This window comes from Osmerus mordax, chromosome 22, assembly GCF_038355195.1.
Source record: "Osmerus mordax isolate fOsmMor3 chromosome 22, fOsmMor3.pri, whole genome shotgun sequence".
NCBI lineage: Eukaryota > Metazoa > Chordata > Actinopteri > Osmeriformes > Osmeridae > Osmerus > Osmerus mordax.
Window position 1 is genome coordinate 3380492 of NC_090071.1, and position 21447 is coordinate 3401938.

At 45.8% G+C, this 21447-nt stretch overlaps 1 protein-coding gene across 2 annotated transcripts in view; it reads left to right on the forward strand.

Moving 5' to 3' along the window:
- Positions 1–21447, forward strand: part of LOC136966370 (protocadherin-9) — a 136671-nt gene that overhangs the window by 21575 nt on the left and 93649 nt on the right. The window contains exon 5 of one of the 2 annotated variants that reach the window (XM_067260870.1): positions 17845–17864. The exons of the other annotated variant lie outside the window; for it this stretch is intronic. Within the exon in view, the coding sequence (XP_067116971.1) occupies positions 17845–17864 (20 nt within the window). The remainder of the gene's footprint in view (positions 1–17844; positions 17865–21447) is intronic. 2 annotated transcript variants of the gene reach the window in all.

The following is a 21447-nucleotide window of genomic DNA, read 5'->3' on the forward strand; positions in this document are numbered from 1 at the left end:
TGTTGTACATTTGTTTTAGCTGCGTGTCTGCTGTATGTTTGCTTGCACACCTGTGTGTGTATGTTGGTGTGTGTATGTTTTACATATGTGTCTGTGTTTCCTGTGTATGTCTCACTGTGTGTGAGCGTGTGTTTTTCATGCGTATGTCTGGCTGTGTGTGAGTGTCTTGATCTCCGCAGGCTCCAGAGTGGGTCTGCATGGAGTGCTGCGTGTGATAGGAGCAGACATGCTACAACTGAGAGGGCCAGGCTGGGATACTGTGGAGAAGGCGGAGCATTAGTCCAATCATGAGGATGGCAGTCAGGCTGACACACTTGGTTTGTTGTTGTTCTTCAGTCCATGCTCCACAGTCTCTTTCATCCCATCCAGGAGACACGCCCGCATCTGTCCGCCTGCATCCCTCCATGAATGTATTCCTTTTTCTATTCTACACACACATACACACACACACACACAGACCGTCAAAGGTTCACACCTGCGCAGGGACTCACACTTTATTCTACCGACACAAACAGATGCAGACTTTGGAATGAGGTGATGTCACTCACCGGGGGAAGTTTGTGTTTAATTTGCGTTTGATTCGTAACTACAGGGTAGAAACAGCACCTTTCGGGTTTCGTCGCCATCTTGGCTGGTATTTTTAGCACTCTGGTTTGGCCGGTAAGACACGTGACAAATTTACAAGACTGATTATTCACTCAGCCATTCATCCTCCGAGCTTGTACCTCTCAAAGCAACACGCATAATCCGACTTTACATCACACACATTTTTTATTAGCTGCACATCAAGGTAACTAATTGCAGCGGCGTAGCAGGCAAACACGCCGGCTAAGATTTATTGCCAGAGTGGTCTCCGTAAATCGCTTATGCTTTTCCTGAGAAATTTTCCCCAGCGCTAAATATTTGCATGTCAACAGTTTTGCCGGGGACATAATGCGCTCCGTCACTCAGACGCAGCATAATTCTGGCGGTGTGTCTGTCACCGTATAAACCTGAATAGATTTTAGTCAGAGAGAAGGAAAACGGGTGACAGGAGAAGAAGGAGAACAAATGGCTCGCTGAAGGAGAGCGGAAGCCTCACTGCAACATTTATCTGTGTTGATGCCTTACCTACGATTATTTCACTGTTGTTCCTAAGTTTTCTGTTTTGCCTGAGCAAAACACTATTGTCATGTTTACTGTTACTCTGCTTTTTCACAAGCTTCTACCATTTGAACGTGAGGCCATCGTCCTTTCAGAGAAATCTAACAGGTTCATCTGATTAAGTGAGCTTGCAAACTATGCAGAATAACACATTTAGACAGATAGAAAATGATTAACATTTTTAGCTTCCTACTACATTGCATGTTATATGGAAGCACTTATGAAAAAAACACTTCCCCAGACAGTATTCAAATCCAAATAGTTATTTCTGGGTCTGGGAACATATAAGTCAACACTGTGTCTGACTCGAGTGATGAGTCATGGGATAGCAGGATACGCTAAGGGAATGGATTATGTGTAGTGATCATGCACATACACACACACACTCACACACAATGACTTTATCACATGTAGTTGCCAAGGAAACATGCTGATTCCTACTCCACACTCACAGCTTCATGGAGCAGATGAGGAAGACAGGAGAGAGGGAGAGTGGAATTGGGAGGGGGAGAGGAGAGAGGAAGGAAGGAAAGAATAGTGAAATAGAGACAGAAAAAAAATATGAATAGAAGCGTTTAGAGAAAGAGAGGGTGAAATAGAAGGAGAGAGGTTGTGACTAAGGTGTCATTGATTGCCGCAGGGTTGGAGATTGTGTCTGTGGTTGTAGGCGAGGCGAATCAGGGAAGAGAGGAGAGAGGAGGAAGGTAGAGAGAGGCAGAGGGGAGAAAGAGTGGGGAAAGGCAGATGGAGGAGGGGAGTGAGGCAGAGAGGAGAGAGGCTGCATGTTTCAGCCTCAGTGGAAGTGTGATGACTCTCAGATGATGTCGTATCTTGGCCAGTCAACAGAGAGAATTAAGTTGATGCAGTGGTGGAGAGGAGGATGAGGAGGCAGTAGAGGGGAAGGGAGGAAAGGATAGAATAGGAGATCAGAGGGACGGAGAGGAGGGTAGAAGAAGAGGAGAGGGGGGGAAAGCGTAATGTTAGCAGGTTGTGGGGATAAAGCTAATATGGTATTCACGCTTCAGGCTATACAACATTGTATGAACAGATTAGATAACATGACATCCATTTTCTCCTTATTTCAACGGGTAAAAGTACATTTTCAATTATACATCGCACGGACTTGTACCTCACAAGTTGATGTGGGACAAAAGAGAGAGAAACAGCAAGACAGAGAGAGTGTGTGTGTGTGTGTGTGTGTGTGTGTGTGTGTGTGTGAGAGAGAGAGAGAGAGAGAGAGAGAGAGAGAGAGAGAGAGAGAGAGAGAGAGAGAGAGAGAGAGAGAGAGAGAGAGAGAGAGAGAGAGAGAGAGAGAGAGAGAGAGAGAGAGAGAGAGAGAGAGAGAGAGAGAGAGAGAGAGAGAGAGAGAGAGAGAGAGAGAACATGCCTGACTAAGCTAAATTAGCTGAACACAAATACACTGAGCAGCTGGTACTGTTGGCGACTTATCAAGAACAGAGTCCAAGAGGATAATAAGTCTGTTGAAGAGAGATGTCTATTGTATGAAGATGTATGTCTGACACAGGCCCTAGGGATAGCACTGAAGTCTACCTAACACTTAACCTTAAATGTACAACTATCACTTCGTACACAGAGACATCCGTATCTTACGAGGAAGCACTTTTGGAGCTGAGCTGTACAGTAGGTTGTTGCAGTGGTCAAGTGAATAAATGCATTGGGGAAGTGGACAAAGCAGAGGTTTTGTTGCAGATTTTATCTTTTGTTGTGACTGACTGTAATTGTCTTGTGAATAACTCATAAAAGAATTACATACAAATTAAATAGTGTTATGTATTGTCTTTTGAATCTGTACAACAAGAGCCATTCTGACTTTTTTAGTTTGCAGATAGATGCTTTTTAAAGTTCAGTTCATTTCTAGGGTCAGTTACTTTGTGTTAGAAAGCTAGAAATGGATGAATGATTTATTTTCCACGTACAACTAATGATGCATCTAGAGAATTGAAGGATGATGCGTTGTTAATCCTGGATAACAGCCAGCCAATAATTGACGGTAGAAAAAGACGACTTTAAATGCCAAGTGACAATCTTAGTGTGAGTGGCAGCAACCACTCACTTTGGGAGCCGTCACAAGCTTCCAGTAAGCTAATCATACACTGAAATAATGACCTTTGCATGTATCCTTGTCGTTGTTGAATAAACCAGGATTGTTTCAGAAGTCAGTCTTTAGCCTGACATAGGCTACATTCAAATACAATGTCAGATTTGGGGCTTTAGTCCACCAGAAACAATCATCACAATTTCAACATTTTAACACCTACAATGTAAACACGATTTAAAAAGCGTCTTGTAATATGCAATAACGTAAGAATACATATAGTCTGTTATTACTTCTTACGTCAAAAATAACATCCATGTTTCGAACTAGCAACAGATTGACCTCAGCAACCAATTCACGACCAATGGCATAGAGCCTAGACGCTAACAACCTGAAACTATGAATCCATGAAATTCCCAAAACTTTTTCATGTTCACGCCAAAACGATCTGTGTGAGGATGTTAGACAGTGGCCTTTTGGATTTAGCAAACAGCATATGCCTGGATATTTACCCCTAGTGATGTAGAGGTTAATGATTTGTATTTTAATTTCATCATTCGATATGGAGACTGAGCATCTGTAACATTTAAATGGCATAACAGGAGTCAACAAAGGTCTTTTTTGACTGTGTCCATATTCATCACCCTGATTGCCATCCTGATCGTTGAAACGCGTGGGATTTATCTCACCGAGGAATTGGCTGAGGATCTGTTTGTCGGAGAACACTGTTGTTCGCGGTGGAAGCATGCTGCGTGACACGTTGCCAGCTCCGTTGCGGTCTCTCCGTCGGGCGCATTGTATCAGTGCCGCTTGATTGACAGGCATATCATGGATGGAGACGCGTTCGCCGGACCCCCGACTGCTAGCGTTGACTTCGCTGTCACTGTGGTTGGCGCAGAGTTGTAGACACGTATTCTCTTGCCAAACGGGGTGAATCTTGGGGCCGGCCTGGCACTGAGCGTTCGTGTTTTAATTCTCTCCGTTTCTCCACAGAGCTTTTATGTCTCAGGTGATGTGTCATGCCCGTCATTCAGCAGCTGCGATGTGTGTGCGTGTGTGTATCTGACATCAATTAAATAATATAATTCATTACATTTACATTTAGCAGACGCTCTTATCCAGAGCGACTTACAGTAAGTACAGGGACATTCCCCCGAGGCAAGTAGGGTGAAGTGCCTTGCCCAAGGACACCACTTCAGTTGGCACGGCCGGGAATCGAACTGTCAACCTTCGGATTACTAGCCCGATTCCCTAACCGCTCAGCCACCTGACTCCCTATTCATCTAGGGGATGTTGTTGTTCTGTTGTATTGTTCCCTTCAGGGGCCACTGTAGTAGGGAGTAGAAGGGAGGAGGATGTAGGCTACTCTGCTGGTCTCCATTTTGTTATTGCGTTAGCTCAGTCACCTGTGGCTCGCTCCATCAAAACCTTCCACTGTTGCCATGGATATCACACTGTGACTAAAAGCATTACGGAGGAGAGAGAGAGAAGGAAAGAGGGCGAGAGATGACCATGTCGACAGACAGATGGGCAGGGAAAAGAGAAAGTCTGAGAAGTTTCCGTGCTCTGATTAAGCCGGTCGGGCCGTCTTCTGGACACAGTGGATCTGATGGTGTGTGTGTGTGTGAGTGTGTATGTGAGAGTGTTTGTGTGTGAGTGTTTGTCTGTGTGTTTGTGTGTGTGTGACAGAGAGAGTGTGTGTGTGAGAGAGAGTGTGTGTGTGTGTGTGTGTGAGAGAGAGAGCGTGTGTGTGTGTGTGGTTCCCTCTCTCTGGTCCGAGAGCCTCGTCGCGGCCCTGACCTCTCTAGCCACGGGCTCTAATCACTGTAAAACTGATTCATTAAAATCATCCGTTCGTAAAAGGACACAGAGGAGGGCGAGCGAATGGACCACAGCCAATTATGTGATACCCTGCCAGTTAGAAGGGGAAAAAAAGATTGGGACATTAAGTCTCGCAGTGGAGCAGGGGAATGATCTCCACTGCAGATCAGCTTGTCAAATGAGAAGACGTGTGTGTTCACGGTGCAAGAGATAGAAGAGAGAGAGAGAGAGAGAGAGAGAGAGAGAGAGAGAGAGAGAGAGAGAGAGAGAGAGAGAGAGAGAGAGAGAGAGAGGGAGAGAGAGGGACAGCGAGAGACAGAGAGACAGAGAGAGAAAGGGATAGAGAGAGGGAGAGAGAAAGGGAGAGAGAGAGATGACAAGGAGAGAGAGATCGAAAGACAGACAGAGACAGTGAAGTCAAGAGAGTCAAGCTGCCGTCTCTGCATATGCAAACAGTGACTAATTAAGTGAGAAGGCATGACAAAGTTCCACACTTGGCTACTGAAACGGAAACACAGTGTCAGAAGAGACACTCCCGAGTATAACGTACCACTACGTACGTATGCAATGATTGCGACAGTGCTTCCGATGTTCTACGTTTATTGTCACGTCTCTCTTTCTGGATTGCAAAAGTTTAAACATCGAGAAACCGTGCAAACGTTCTCAGCCGACGGATTACAAACACATACTGTCTCTCCCTTAGAGTCATTCACTCACTCACCTGCAACATGCATTGTGTTATCTCTAATTGTACAAAAGAAATCGAGCTTTCTGCACAACATTGGCTTACACACATCTTGTTTCGCTGTGTTTATTTGTTCCTTTGCCGGCATAATTCAGCAGGATTGGAGAACCTGGCACACTCCGATCCCTGCAAGACCCTCAGCCAAGAGGGGTTTCATTATGGCTCGTTTGACTCTGTTCACAGCTGATACAATAGATCTGAAAATGGGCCACCATCTTTCATAAGACGCACGTAGCGTCCCAAACAGACAATCACATGCACAGTGTGTGTCACACAAACAATCACATGCACAGTGGGCCTCAAACAAACAGGAGAGTGTTCTAGCCTTGCGGCATTCTGGGAAAGGGGTTTGTAGAAGGCAGGCGAGGTTGATGGGGAGTGTAATGAAAGCCCACAGCTTCGCACGATGTGACCACAGGATAGATGGGGACCTGGTGAACCCCTGGGTGGACGTCTCAAAAAACCCCATCATGTTCATTGTTCTCTCACCAAATATTGTGTGTGTGTGTTTGTTTGTGTGTCCGTTGGTGGTGCGTGAAGTCATGTATACAACATGTGTCAGTGTAGGATGCAGGAGGGTGATTCGGTGCTAGAGATGCGGGGTAAGACAATGGGCGGTGCCTTTCTTTGTGTGTGTGTACTGTAGCTGTGTGTGTGTGTGGGGGGGAGGGGTTTATGAGGTGACCTGTGAGACATTGTTTTTAGTATGACTCTTGGTGTGAACAGTGGTCTTCTGGGAGGCAGAGCAGAGATTTAATTCCAACTGGGGAGTCAGGTGGCTGAGCGGTGAGGGAGTCGGGCTAGTAATCCGAAGGTTGCCAGTTCGATTCCCGGTCATGCCAACTGACGTTGTGTCCTTGGGCAAGGCACTTCACCCTACTTGCCTCGGGGGGAATGTCCCTGTACTTACTGTAAGTCGCTCTGGATAAGAGCGTCTGCTAAATGACTAAATGTAAATGTAAATGTAAACTGCAGGGGAGTGTGTTGTCCAAGGTGTGAGTCATCTTGCGCAAATTAATTATTTAATCGTGGCGTACTTGATTTGTGTGTGTATGTCTGGAGTGGAGAGCGAGATTCTACCTTCATGCTGTATGCATGTATGTTTACGCAACTTTTCAGACCTAGCTGCTTATGTGACAAGCCTTGCAACGTGAACAGCCTCCGTAGTTCACACAGCAGATCATGTGCACGGCATACACACCATCTACACTGGAGACTTACTTTCCTGCGAGCCCCATCACACACAATACATGTGAATATGCAGCAAAGTTGCTTGGGATCTGATTTCGAATTCTATCTGACATGAGATGAACCATGCTACGACACACAATACATGAGATGAACCATGCTACGACACACAATACATGAGATGAACCATGCTACAACACACAAGACATGAGATGAACCATGCTACGACACACAAGACATGAGATGAACCATGCTACGACACACAATACATGAGATGAACCATGCCACGACACACAATACATGAGATGAACCATGCTACGACACACAATACATGAGATGAACCATGCTATGACACACAAGACATGAGATGAACCATGCTACGACACACAAGACATGAGATGAACCATGCTACGACACACAATACATGCGATGAACCATGCTACGACACACAATGCTTAAGATGAACCATGCTACGACACACAATACATAAGATTTTCCGGACAAAACAGGTTGTGCACGTGCCAACTCAACCCCGGCACAAGCTCCGATCTCTCCATGGCAGCGAACACCAGGCGCAGACTTCTACTATCCGCGAGTTGACCCCGGTTCAGTGTATAAATAGTCCACAATGTGCTACAGTCCGTAGGACCATCCATCTGTCTTGGTAGCAGGCAAGGAGCTATATGGAGTGTTCCAGCAATTAGATGGATGAAAGAGAAGAGGAAGAATGAGGTTCAATTGCCTTCCTTAAGAGGCTTGGTTGTGGGCTCCATGCCACAACAGGGAAGGAGCGAGGGAACAATGAAAGCACTTTGGAGAGAGAGAAACAGAGGGACGACAGGAGAAGGGGATGAGGGAGAGACAGAGACAGAGAAGACTCTGAGAGCTGTCCCTCCTAGCAGAACAGCGCTGATGGCTTTTGTGCTGCCTGAAATGAAACGTACCTGTCATACACCTGATTTAACTGCAGTGTCTTTAAGCCAGGCCTGGTTTCAAACTCACCATAAACCATTCCAGGTAAACTAACATTGATGAGGTTAGTCTTCCTGTTTCATCCTTGGAAAAAAGGGATATTCCCATGAAGCTCAATTTCTCAAGTAATGTTGATGTGTGAAAGCTATACAGTAGATGATAGGTTTCTTTGAAACAAAGGAGAGCTAGAGGGGTAGGTTTAAACAACAGTGAAACAGGGAGTAGAGGAATGTGTAAAAGCATATCTTCTGCTCCGGAACAAACTCTTTTGTTGTGCTGTTGCTGTTGTCGGAACAATCCAAACCCCAACCCGCCACGTGCTATGTCTAACTCTTGTCATTTTGTGACAGTCTTTCGATTTTGGCCAAATTTACATTTAGTCATTTAGCAGACGCTCTTATCCAGAGCGACTTACAATAAGTACAGGAACATTCCCCCCGAGGCAAGTAGGGTGAAGTGCCTTGCCCAAGGCCACAATGTCATTTGACAAAGCCGGGAATCAAACCGGTAACCTTCAGATTACAAGCCCGACTCCCTAACCGCTCAGCCACCTGACTCCCTTTGCATGGAAGTGTGACTTTGTAACGATAGACTAATGCCAAATAGGTGAATTTACAGTAGGTGTATGTAGCTGGAAGTGTAGCGCAAAGTGGTAACGTGTATTTTAGAATCGTTTATTCATCTGTGATAAATTGTCTTGAATGAACAATGTAGAGCACTTAGGCGAAACAAAACTACCTCCGCCTTCCAAACACTTCCTGTCTGAGACAGACCATAGAAGAATAAGACCAGGTCAGTAATGACTATGGCAGTCAGGTAGGCACACACACACAGACACATCTGAAATCCATCCCTCCGTTCTGGGTCAGTCTACTCCTGTGGATTACACTGGACTATACTGTTCTCAGATCAACAAAGATGGATCCCCAGTGACAGAAATCTGCACCAAATACATGTAACATTGTTTTCACATTGTTGTCAGTTAACGAATGGAAGGCAATCACTGATCTACTGTGCTGTGGTCCTGCATAATATATTTAAATTGCAACCCCTATAGCACCGAATATGGGTGTCCGTGTGCAAGTGTCTGAGTCGGAGCAATTGCGTAATCAAGTTAACATTACAGTCGTTAACAGTCGTGTCAAGGCCTACTTTAACCTCGCTAGCGCGTCCCATTACAAGGTACCAGCGCCAGATTTAAAGTCTGATGCCATGTAACGATGTGTAATTTGAGTGCTAATACATTCAGGGCGATTTGAGAGTCGCCCCCAACGTCTTCTTCTCCCGCACCGGTACTCGGAACACTCATGAAAATCTGCTGATTAGAATTCCGCCACCAGACGCTGTGAATTCCTTGAAGCCATTAGCGGTTTGTTGAGAACGGTTTGGTCTCGTCTCGACATCGATGCTAGCGACCAGGACAGGCTGCCAGTGGGAATCAATGATCCCCCGCGTGGAGTGGAAGAATGAAACAGTAAACGCAGAAGAGGCCGTTACCATTTCTTGCCTGCTGCTGTCATTCTCTTCGACCACTTAAATTGATCAGGGCTTTTATTTATCCTGCCACAGAACTTCAACCTAATTTGCTCACCATTCAGTCACAAAGTACACTGGCATTGAATAACCATACCCACGTACTCGTTTGCGCGTGTGCGTCTGTGTGCCCGCGTGTGTGGGTTCCAGGGTTGAGCATGAAATCTTGACGGGGTGTCTAGTCTGCACTAATACGTTGTGTAATTAATTATTATATCAAAAGCTATATCTTACTTAATTAATTTGTGGCAGGAAACACACACAAACACTGTGGATTTTCCATTACAGTGAACACATTTTGAATGCCTTTTTGTCACAGATGAGAGGAGGTGTGTGGGGGGGATTAATCGTTCCCTTTGTTCTCTCAGAACAAAGCAAAGAGGTGAATGCGATATTCGCTTTAGCCCTCAACTATGCTAAACTTCCACCAGTAATTGGGTGCCATTTTCCTCCGGCTTTAGTCTCTGTGTGTTTCCATTACGTTTCTGTCAAAGAGAGGCCTTGTCATCACTGTTATCAACTTAAATGGAACGTCAATGCTGCGTATGTGTTTATGTGTGTGTGTTTGTGTGAGGCGGGTAACCGTGGAAATGGGCTTAGCACTGCGGTTCGTAAACATAAAGTTGAACGCTCCTGACTGCGAGGCCAATCACAGCACAGCTTGGTGAATCAAAGAATAATACTCGTAGCTTTTCTCATCCCTGCAATTTTTGACAACTTATAAATAAATCTCCCCCTCTCTATTTCCTCATATTCCTGTTTGCAGTTCTCTCCATTCCTTCATTTCATACTTTTGTATTCTTTTATTTTCTTATTTTCTTGCCCCTTCCCTGCTCCTTGCATCTCCTTCCTCACCGCGTCTCCCCTTTCTTCCTACTTCGACACACCTTTCATTCCCACATCCCTCTCTCTTCTTACTCCTCCAGTCTCTACATCACACCAAGCTGGTGTGTTTCAGTACACGGCCAGCAGGAGTGCGTGTGTGTGTGTGTGTGTGTTGAGGTGAGCCATGGTTGCTAGGTGTGGGCGTGAGGACGTACTCAACAGAGTTAGGTGATTACCAGGCTTCGAGGGATCTCCACAACCACACACACACACACCCTTTCACAAGCTTATTTACATGACTGAGGCAAGAGGCCGTAAGTCAGCCTGGTCTAACCCAGAGCTGGCAGGGATTCCAGACGTCGTATATCAGCCTACACCCACAAAGTGCACCAGACACAGAGACGAGACTGACAATGCCATGATTGTTTTTTTTTTACTATACTCTTAACTATTAAAGTGGCTGTAAGTGGAATATGTCCATCGTTGGATCAGGAGGGGGATACATCTGCTGAGAACAGTGGGATTAATAGGGTTTCTGCATCGCCGTTTCATAATTACCCAACACACACTCACACACACTCACATGTGCACTCCATCACATTTTCAAAGAGCTTTTTATCAAAGATGAAAATCTCACCGTACACAGAGGCATTCATGCCAAGGCAGTCCTTTCAATGATCACCCGCAAAATAGGATGTTTATCTATTTTGTCCCTTGTGACTCTCCATATCAGTCATGCGGTGTGTCAATTTCTGTTTATAGTGACACTCGTCAGGCACTTGTTTTCTCTATGAGTCTTGTGACTATTTTATAAAACACTCTTGAAAACCCCTCCGGTCCTCAGCAAACCTCATGAAGGTCCTCTCCTGGCTTGTGTTTTGCTGTCAAGGCAGGGTGTTTATGGTTTCTCTGAGGTAATTAAACGGAATCTAAAGGTCTGCGGTGGCGAGGATTCGCAGCAGCAGCCTCTAAGTAATAACAAAGCCAATTAGAGAGTGTGTGTTTCAACCCTGCCATGAAACTAATCTTCTGTTCAGCCCATAGGCGACCGATAGCAGGTCTGATCCAGCACCCTGTTCACTCTCCACAACGTTGTTTAATTGGAAATGAGATCCAGATGGGGAAACTGTGTGTGCGTGTCTATACACACACATGTCCAGACACATGAGAAAAAACACACACATACAGACACAGGTATAAACACACACACACACACACATAAAAACACATGCATACAGTACATACACACATACAAAAACATGTACACACACTCAAGCAAGCGAGTGACGTGAAGCTCTAATGAATAATCACACAGACCCTTCCCATCCAGCTACACTTGATAAGTAACTGACTGGCTTGTCGATGATGGATGAGAAGATGCATAATTAAGTAGTAGGTGCTTCGAATTCTGCCGTGCCCCTTTTCACCTGTTCATTACAGGCGAAATGTCAGAGCTGAAAGCGCCTTTGGTGGATGACAGCCAGGATGTGGGGAAGCTTTCTAGGTGGCAGGAAGACGTATAGAAGGCAGGCGTACAGCAGTGATGGTGATTGTGTAGCGCATCAACTGTCAGGGAACACAGTGTCTGTTGTGTTTTCAGCTGCCATTCACCGCCAACCAGTTCAGACACTGAAGAACCGAACAATCATTACTAACTTGATTGCGTTTCAAATGGTAAAAAACAGTCAGGTAAAAATGAAGACAAATCAGGAGCCATTAACAGTTAAACTAAAATCTTACAAAACACTTTGCCGTTAAAGAAAACAGGTTGAAAAGAAATTAATAAATGTTATTATTTTTTTTCTTCTATTTTCTGTCTTGGTTTAGTTTCTTGTTGGTAACAATGATTTATGTCAGGGTCTTCCTTCCGTATAGCCCCATTACACACAGTCATTTTGGGAATCAACAGATAATTATGGCATGCATCATACACCTCATAGAACTCCACCCTGCAAGCTGGGCGCTGGGGACACAAACAAAAAGTATCTTCCAGACTATTCAATATAAATGTTCTAACAACAGCTTGTTCTGTTTGCTGGCTACTGTTCAGTAGTGGTTTGGGGATATTTCTTTTAATTTGGATTAGGTTTTTCTTTGATGTATTACGCACATCTATTCACAGTTAGAATTGATTTGAAAATTGAAATAGTTCCATTTAGCATATCTCTTACCCCCTTGGGAAAAGAGTACCTTTTTGGTATTGATTTGCTAATTTCTAATTTACCATGGGACATTGTAAAATAAACATGGCACAAACTCAGAGTGCTGGAACAAAACCTACCACTCAGTCAAAAGAAACTGTACTTGTCAACAACAACAATCATTCCCTCCCCTCTCAGTCTTGAGTTTCTGCGGTGTGATTGAAGAACTACCCGCAAAGCGTCTCTTGCTTCATCATGGCTGCAATTACGATGAAAGTTTTAATGTTAGGGGTGTGATGAGATCTTCCAAGTAAATAAACAAATAAAAAAACAAGTTTAAACTTGTAAACATAAAGCTACATCTGATAGATAAAACAGAACCTCTTCAACAAACTACCGTGGTTCATTAAAACATTTCATTCACCCTGAAATTTGAAATCTCATCTCTTCATTTCACAAACTCTTGTCTTTTTACCTTTCAACATGTAAACCAAGCCATCACCACCCCAACCATAAGTGCCGGAGTACTGTATCTTAATTCCCTGTTTTCAATTTTCCACGAAGGGAACTCTAACACGCGCCAGAACGGAACTCAACCCTGAGTACTTGGACCTGCGTTCACGGGCTGAGCTGAATCCTGAGTACTGGACGCCGTGCACTCCTCTAGTGAGTACTGCCGGTTCGAACCCGTCCCAGAATGTTTGCTATGACATCATCATCACGTGCCGTCACTCCTCTAGAGAGTAGCGCTCACTGTGACATCATCATCATCACGCTCCGTCACTCCTCTAGAGAGTAGCGCTCACTGTGACATCATCATCATCACGCTCCGTCCCTCCTCTAGAGAATAGCGCTCACTGTGACATCATCATCATCACGCTCCGTCACTCCTCTAGAGAGTAGCGCTCACTGTGACATCATCATCATGCGCCGTCACTCCTCTAGAGAGTAGTGGTCACTGTGACATCCTCATCACGCTCTGTCACTCCTCATGAGCTGTCGGGTTCCATGATTCACACATGGCCACCAAGCTTTGTTTTGTTATTCATTGAACACACTTGTCTGACATTATTATTTAAGTACAAACAACTGGCCCAAGTGTACCGCTTGCCGTCCTGGGATGCACACCCAGCAAAAAGGCTCAAAAACTCATAACTGTGCCACATTATCATAACAGCATCATTAAAATGACAGTTTAGTGCGCTTACTAATAATCATGCCATTGCTGCATGAGTAAGAGATAATTGGCGCATTACCTCCATGCTAAAAGACAGAAAGTGCTTTGGGAATCAGCCTGGGAGTTAGTTTGTATTTGTGTTGTCGCTCTTGCACTTTGCTCGTTCTCAATGATGTCGGCAGATTTATTTTGCATGTCATCATGCTGCGCACGGGGGTGCGAACGGGAGTTGGGAATCTCACAGCCTCATATCAGGTGGGGTCAGGTGGCTGAGTGGTGAGGGAATCGTGCTAGTAATCCGAATCCCGTAATGCCAGTTCGATTCCTGGTCATGCCAACTGACGCTGTGTCCTTGGGCAAGACACTTCACCGTACTTGCCTCGGGGGAATGTCCCTGTACTTACTGTAAGTCGCTCTGGATAAGAGCGTCTGCTAAACGACTAAATGTAAATGTAAATATCATAACTGCTGTGGTACCTTTGTGTGAATGGAACATGCATGTGGGGGTTCCAAATGAGACTGGTTAACAGCAGTTATATGTGAGGCCGGCCTCTTTCACATCCAGTAACAGACTGATTGATTGAAGTGCTTCTGGTTGCTGTTTTCTATCATGGGATTGAGTCACAAACACCCTGACCCCAGCTCTGGTTCTGGTAGTGTAGTATCGCTCCTTGTTGTGAGATCAATATGCTGAGATAAAAAATGCGTGAGTCAATTACCGCCTGGCGTGCTCCCTCACATTCCCCTACTCAGCTACCTCTCCTGGCCTCTGCAGGGAGGGCCCTCCGAGAGAAGGAGAGAGAGACACAGACAGACACAGAGAGAGAGAGAGAGAGAGAGGGAGAGGCGAGAGAGGAGAGAAAGTGAGATGATGAGGAAGAGTGACAGAAATAGAGGGAGAGAGAGAGCGAGAAACTGAGAAAAATGGAGATCTTGCGGAGGATGAGATCTTTGGACACGGCCGAATTAAGACTGTGCTACTGTACCACTTCGCTCTGGTCAGAGGCCCTTCAGAGTCCTGTCATGTCCACTGTGTCGCTTCTCTCTCCTCATCTGCTCTCTACCCTCAACCATCTGCCCCCTTCACCCTCGCCTCCTCAGCCCCCGGGCGACGTCTAACGGAACACTCTGGGAGCCGTTGAGATTGGACACACGGCGCTAACGGGCGGCTGGCGCTGATACTACTGCGGGCATGTTATTTTCCGTGTCACTGCCCTCCATCGGGGTGATGGGAGTGGGGTGCAGCCCACGCACGGAACATGGAGAGTGCTCTCTCTTGCCCTCGCTTCTTTTTCCCTCTCTCTCTGTCTTTCTCTCTTCCTCAACTTTCTTTCTCGCTCTCTCTCTGTCTCTCTCCGTCTCTCTCTCTCTGTCTCTCTCTCTCTGTCTCTCTCTCTCTCTCTCTCTACCCATTTTCTCTCTCTCTGAATAGACCAGTCTTGAGCCAAAAGTCACGATTCATAACACGGAGATGTCAAACTCATGTGGGCTCTTTGGTGCAGCAGTTCAGATAGCTACCCTCAAGCTCATGGTGTAGCTGAGCATCTCTGGGTCTCACCCTGAGTTGACCTGGTCCCACAGTACAGTAGACTTCAGATGTAAGTCTGGAACAATCTGGATAACCAGTGGTAGAGTCAAACTTTATCTCTGAGACTCCGAGATAACACTTCTCTGTGGGATCTTCCCTGCTGTTGGGTGTTCTGGACATCAGTGAAATCGTCCCTTCAGAACTGGTGATTTTGAAATATATTTTGTGACAATATTATGATTACATCAGTAGTTTTCTTATTGCTTGTGGATTTAATTAGGTATGTTGCCTGTGCATCTTATGTCATTAACTCATTTCTTTATTGATGTGTTATGATCTAGAAATCTTTTAAATGGTGATTGTGGTTGTTTGAGCGGACAGCTGCTATTTTAATCTCTCTTGTCAAGACAAGTGTTGGACATCAGCAGGCAAAAAAAAATAGTACATTCTTGTGAGGAGTTCTTCCGAGTCCCTCTGCTGACTGCAGCACCTCTGGTGTGTTTCTTTAAAGCACTGTATTGCTGTTTGCTCTGCCTGGTGGAGCAGACAAACAGTCATCTCCGCTGAGGAAACACACTCTCCACTCAGGGGGAAATGATGACTCTTCTGAGCCAAGATGGCTGCCATGCCTCAACCCCAGGCCCTATTAAGCTACTAGACAGCTTTATTGCATTGACGCTCGATAATTTCCCCTTCCTCTGTCATTTGGAGTGTGGCAAATCGTTGTCAGGGAGTTGTAGTTTGTGGAGAGAAGCGGGGGAATGGGGAAGGGTGCTGTGGTGGGGGGTCTAATGTGAGAAGGCACAGCTGGCAGTGATTATTCCCTCCCCCCCACCCCTCCTAGTCGTTGGAGAATAGTTTGGACGAGTGTTAAGCACTCCTTGGGCATGTGACAGCCCCTCCCCCCCACCACACACACGCTAACACACACGCTAACACACACGCTAACACACACGCTAACACACACGCTAACACAGCAACCCTGGCTGCATCTTCAGTCTCTTCTCTCAACCTGGCGCAGATGAAGGAATATTCGGGTAAGAGGGAGGTTGGGAACTTACCAGTCCAGAACAATTGCAGGACAAACACACGCTGCGCTCACCGGTCTGCTACTGACGAGGTGTGAATTAGGTCTGGCTGTTAAAATACCAGAGCAGAAAAGGGCGGGAAAACACAGAACATTGAATGTTTGCATCGTATTGATTTATCGAAGTAGTGTCCCACTTTGTATACCCTCAGACTGACCAGGATCAATATATCTAGCGTGGGGTACATTACTGTTGTCTGGGAAACTAGAAACCTGCAAATACACTGAAATGCAATCTTGCTGTGACGAGACCACCAAACGCTCATGTCCTCCGTAGACAACGTCTCGGGCAACAGACAGAGAGGCCTCTGTGTAGTTTTGTCTCTTGTTTATCCCAACCCTTCAACAAATCAAACTTTTCTACTACGGCCACCAAGGTGACACTGCGTCTAGTTGTCAGGATCCCTGAGGGCTCCACGGCTGAATATGAGCAGGTGACAAATACAATTAAGACGTTTGCACATGTTGTAAATCGCATTATTGTCAAAATTGTATTCATTGGCCGAGGCCGTGAATCGGATTAGCCAAGCGTCGCTGACGTGTCCATGTATTGACGTTGACAGTGTGTGGGCATTTGAATGAGACGGCTACACAGGGCGCTCGCGTGTGCGTGTGGGTGCGTGTGTATGTGTGTGTCAGGAGAGATGAGAGCCGTGGATAGTGCTGGAGGCTGTTTCTAATCCAGCAGACCCCCACCCAGACATTACCAACAATCTGATATCTCTTAGCTCCTTTCCTGGTGTGTCAAGGGAAGGTAATGCAGGGAGAAATGGAAAAAAACAAGACTCATGAAAAATGGATGCATGGGGAAACGTCTTGTTTAACAATATGGAATGTGTTACGAGGCTATGATGTCACGATGCATCCAGGTACTGAAGACATGGTTTCCCCAGTGGATGTCTTGCCATAAGCGTGCGTCATGTGATCCAGCATGTTAAGCAGTGAGAGCTCTGAGGAAAGGCGGTATACTTGAGCGTGGGAGTGGGGGGAATGGGAGGGGGGGTGGGAGGGCGGGTGGCGGGGGGGGGGGGGGGGGGGTAGGGGGGGAGGGACCGGCAGGTTCCTCTGAGTCATGGACGATGTGAAGTGAATCAAAATGGTGGTGGCTGGGAGGGCCAAGTCAGAGAGGCGCGTCAACGCACAAACGTGTGGAAATACACCTGCTACCCCCAGAGAAGGCCCATTCAAGCTAGAAGACAAAATCCACTTTGTCTAACGATGCACGGGAGACAAGCTGCTCGGATTCACAAACCTTTGTGACGACAAAGACGTTTGCTTTAGACTTCCAAGTTCACATGACGTGGCTCTTCATAGTCAGCCTGGTGTACTCTGACTGAAAGCTTATAATACTCACACCAGACGCTGCTGCAATGTAATGTGCTGCTTATCACTGTCCCCAGGTGAGGAGGCTGGAACGACTAGCTGTACGAGCAGGCGAATCCTAGCCCTGGGACAGTGCTTACAGAAGGTGTCTTAAACATGGGGGGGATGTGAGGATGTGAGGAAGCTAAATGAAAGGCACAGACGAGGTGGGAGAAGGGAGGCTGTTAGGGTTTAGTTGGACAGATGTCAGGTTGTTCTGCAGACATGTTGTAGGGCTTTAGATTAGACGGTGGGGACTTGTGCAGCACAGATGTGTTGGAGCTCGGTTGATGAGAATTCCTGAAGTGACCTTCCTAGAAGAGCATGTTTAATGCATATGAAGGCTTATGGATGCACATGTTAGGGATGCCATGTGACTTTCTGACACCTGAACTTTCTGTGCTGGGGTGTTCTCCTAATGCTCTCCCTCTCCCTCTCCCTCTCCCTCTCCCTCTCCCTCTCTCTCTCTCTCGCTTTCGCTCGCTCTCTCGCTCTCTTGCTCTGAGAAAAACAGCTGACAGTGTGGATGGGTCAGAGGCACAAGGGTTTTTCTTTCTTCTCTTCTCCTCTCCTCTATTGTCTCCCCTCTTCTATTCTCCTTCCTTCTCTTCTCTCCTCCTCTCCTTTCCTCTCTCCTCCTTTCTTCTGTGTGAGAGATCGAGATCTGACCCCACAATAAGGTGCTGTGTGGAGAAGGGGCCTCTCAGATGTCTGTAACCAGCGTTCTTTTAAAGGGTGTATCCGATCACGGGTATGACCTCCTCACCTCTGCCCACAATCCTGCAACAAAAGAAGTAGAAGGAGCAGAGGGAGAGGCCGTAACAGCAGCATCTCCTCCACCTCCGCTCTCCTCCTCCTCCTCCTCCCTTCTTCTTCCTTGCTCGTCCAGCTCTCCATCCATCCACCCTCCCCCAGACACACACCCCGTGTTTTATTAACGACAGAGCTGGTGACTTGTGATAACTGGTCACTCCTCCAGGCGTTGCAAAGGAAGGGCACTCTATTATCCCCGGCGAGATGGATGGGGTGAAATATTGCCTGCAAGTGGCAGAGCCTGCCAAATCCTCCAGTGTTAAAACCCCTTTGTCTCTGACAGGGGGGAACATTAGCGAGAGGGCCAGGATCTACGATTGGGGCGTGTCTCCCTCAACTGTGAAGGAGAGAGCGAGGGAGAGAGAGTGCAACAGAGAGGGAGAGTGAAAGAGAGAGAGAAAAGGAGACAGTGAGCGAGACAAAGAAAGAGAGAGAGAGAGAGAGAGAGAGAGCATAGAGAGAGATGGAGAGAGGGGGAGTGCAGTATTCCTCCATTCACCTTGGGGACGGCAGTTTTGAAATGGTCAAACTTGATGAGAGTAAGGTAACTGGCGTGTGTGAGCATATCTGGGTCGGAGTGCTCTCCATTTGTTCATTTCCATGTCTGATGACACAATAGGCATATCCATTTGCCTGTGTTTGCATGTGTGTGTACATGCATGGGTGTATATGTGTGTGTGAGTCTGTACGTGTGAGCGTGTGTACATGTGTGTGTGTGTTTGTGAGTGTCAGTGTGTGTTGTGAAGAATAAACACAGACCAGACAGACAGTCACTGCGTGAGTGCCGACAGGGTGGAGAGGGGTCACACAATACTTAGTCTCCTAACCAGCAGCCATCTTTGCTTGCGAATAGCCACTCCCTTGATATGCCCTGTTTGTCTGCCAATTCATTTAGTGTTCCTCAGCCCCTCTAAGTTTTTAGATTTAGTTTTTTGCTTTTAGATTTTTTGGAGGAACGCCAGTCTTTTTTGTTTTGTTTTTTGTTTTTAGAGAAATTTTCAAAATTGCTTCACAGTCGACACGGAAGGAGAAAATGTGTCTCGTCCCCACTGAGAATTGTTCTGTACTGCCCGGAACAGCTTCCACATAAACGTTTTAGTTTTAGTTATATTAGCGGGTCGTTTTGCACAGCGTTTTTATCAATCAAAGCCTTTTATTTTCAGGGTAACCACTATGTTTAGCTTCTGATTGGGAGACCCCTTATGTTATCGATCGGGGATTAAGCCTTGGAAAGCACTTACACTTCAAACAGGTATGTTTGTTGCTTGTGTTCTGTTCTTGACGTCAATATCCCTTTGTGTATCCTTCTACTGCTTGGATACAAGACAAACGGCAATATGTAGGCGGTTCGGCATAGTTTGTATTTGAACTGCCATGTTAATAAATAAAAACAAGAATGACATCGCAATATAGAACAGACTGCTCATGAAGCTCTAGTGCAGAGTTGATCACTGCCGGAAGGACTTTTATTTAACATCCGTAGACTCTACCTCCGTGTCTTGCTATTGAATTAGAGAGCACTTTACTCGCTGAGGTATTTGTTGCGATGTGGAAAGTGCAACAGCCATTAATAAAGAGAGAGGCATGTTAAGTCATCAGTTCTCCCTGTCATGGTAATGAATGTGTTGAGGCCACAGGAAGGTCCCCTGACTAGCCAGGTCTGGTGAAGAGCTGGGTTAGCTACCTCATTATCCTAAGAGGGGGCTTTGGAAGGATGGATCTCTAAAACACACACACACACACATGCTGTACATACACACACGCACACAAACATACTGAACACGCACACACACACACTGCACACATTTGTACCCACACACACGCTATCACACACGCAGACACACACAAAGTATGAAACGTACCATATTTCACTGATCTGTACGGTGTTAATCCTGTGCATACACAAGGGGAATCCAGCCTTCAGACTGAGTGGTACAACAATATTAATATCGTGAATCTGAGCAGATGTCTGGATACTAGTCACGTAAATACTATCTGGCTCAGGCCGAAGACTTTCATGAGGGAATAGATCAGATTCAGCACATCCACATTTGACCTTGGTGACCTTGTTGTCTTCTACACGTTTATTTTGGACGACTCTTCCTATTTATTTATTATTTTCTTTTAGTTTTTTTTGGTCCGTGCGTTGCCTTTTCCTCAGTCTATAGGCCCCACGGGCTCTGCAGGAGAAGTGTGTTTGATTTCACTAATTGGGACCAAAGCTGTTAATTGGAGCTGTGAAAACAGGCCTAGCTTCTGGGAGCGCCCTCCTGGGAAATTTGTGTGTTCAACCTTCTTTTCCACCTTTAAACATTGTTTTTTCAGACCAAGGGCAGACAGGACGCTGGATGGTTGGCTCAACTCCTACACTTGAAACCAACTCATTTGTCAAGGTTCATACTGTAATCATGTGAGGTTACTACATTAAAACCTTGATTCACACCATCTTATGCATATATCTATATATGCATAGGCATATTTTTGTTTTGTTGTGTAACTGTATGTTGTTTTGCACATTTGCCCTTTGTCTTGGTCAGGTCGACGTTGCAAATGAGAATATGTTCTCAATCGGTTCACCAGGTTAAATAAAGGTTAGAAAATAAAAGAAATAAATATCTAATAGTAAGGCCTATGGTTAGATGACATTTTATGCTTTTTATATGAATGTACAGTATATATAAAATCATATTAATATTAGTATAAACGCACAGTTAGTGCGTCCTTAAAGTCCCGAAACGGGCGGAAAATATATAGCGCTCCTCCACTCTTGAGGGAAAGTTGTTTCGATTAGCTTTAATCACTTAATCTGTTTGAGACAGAGGAGCGGGATCTCCAGAGCCACAGTTGAATCCTTCCAGAAGCTTCTCCAGCGTCAGCTGCTGCAGAAAACCTCACACTCCTTGTTTTGCTCAGCTGCGGGCACCATGCTGTGCACCCTGGGAAATAAGTAAAATGCATCATGGGAAACCAACACGTCAACAACAACAACGATGAGCTGCACTGTAAACACCAACAAAATGGTCTGCTAGACGCGAGATCCGGTCTCAGAGCCCGAA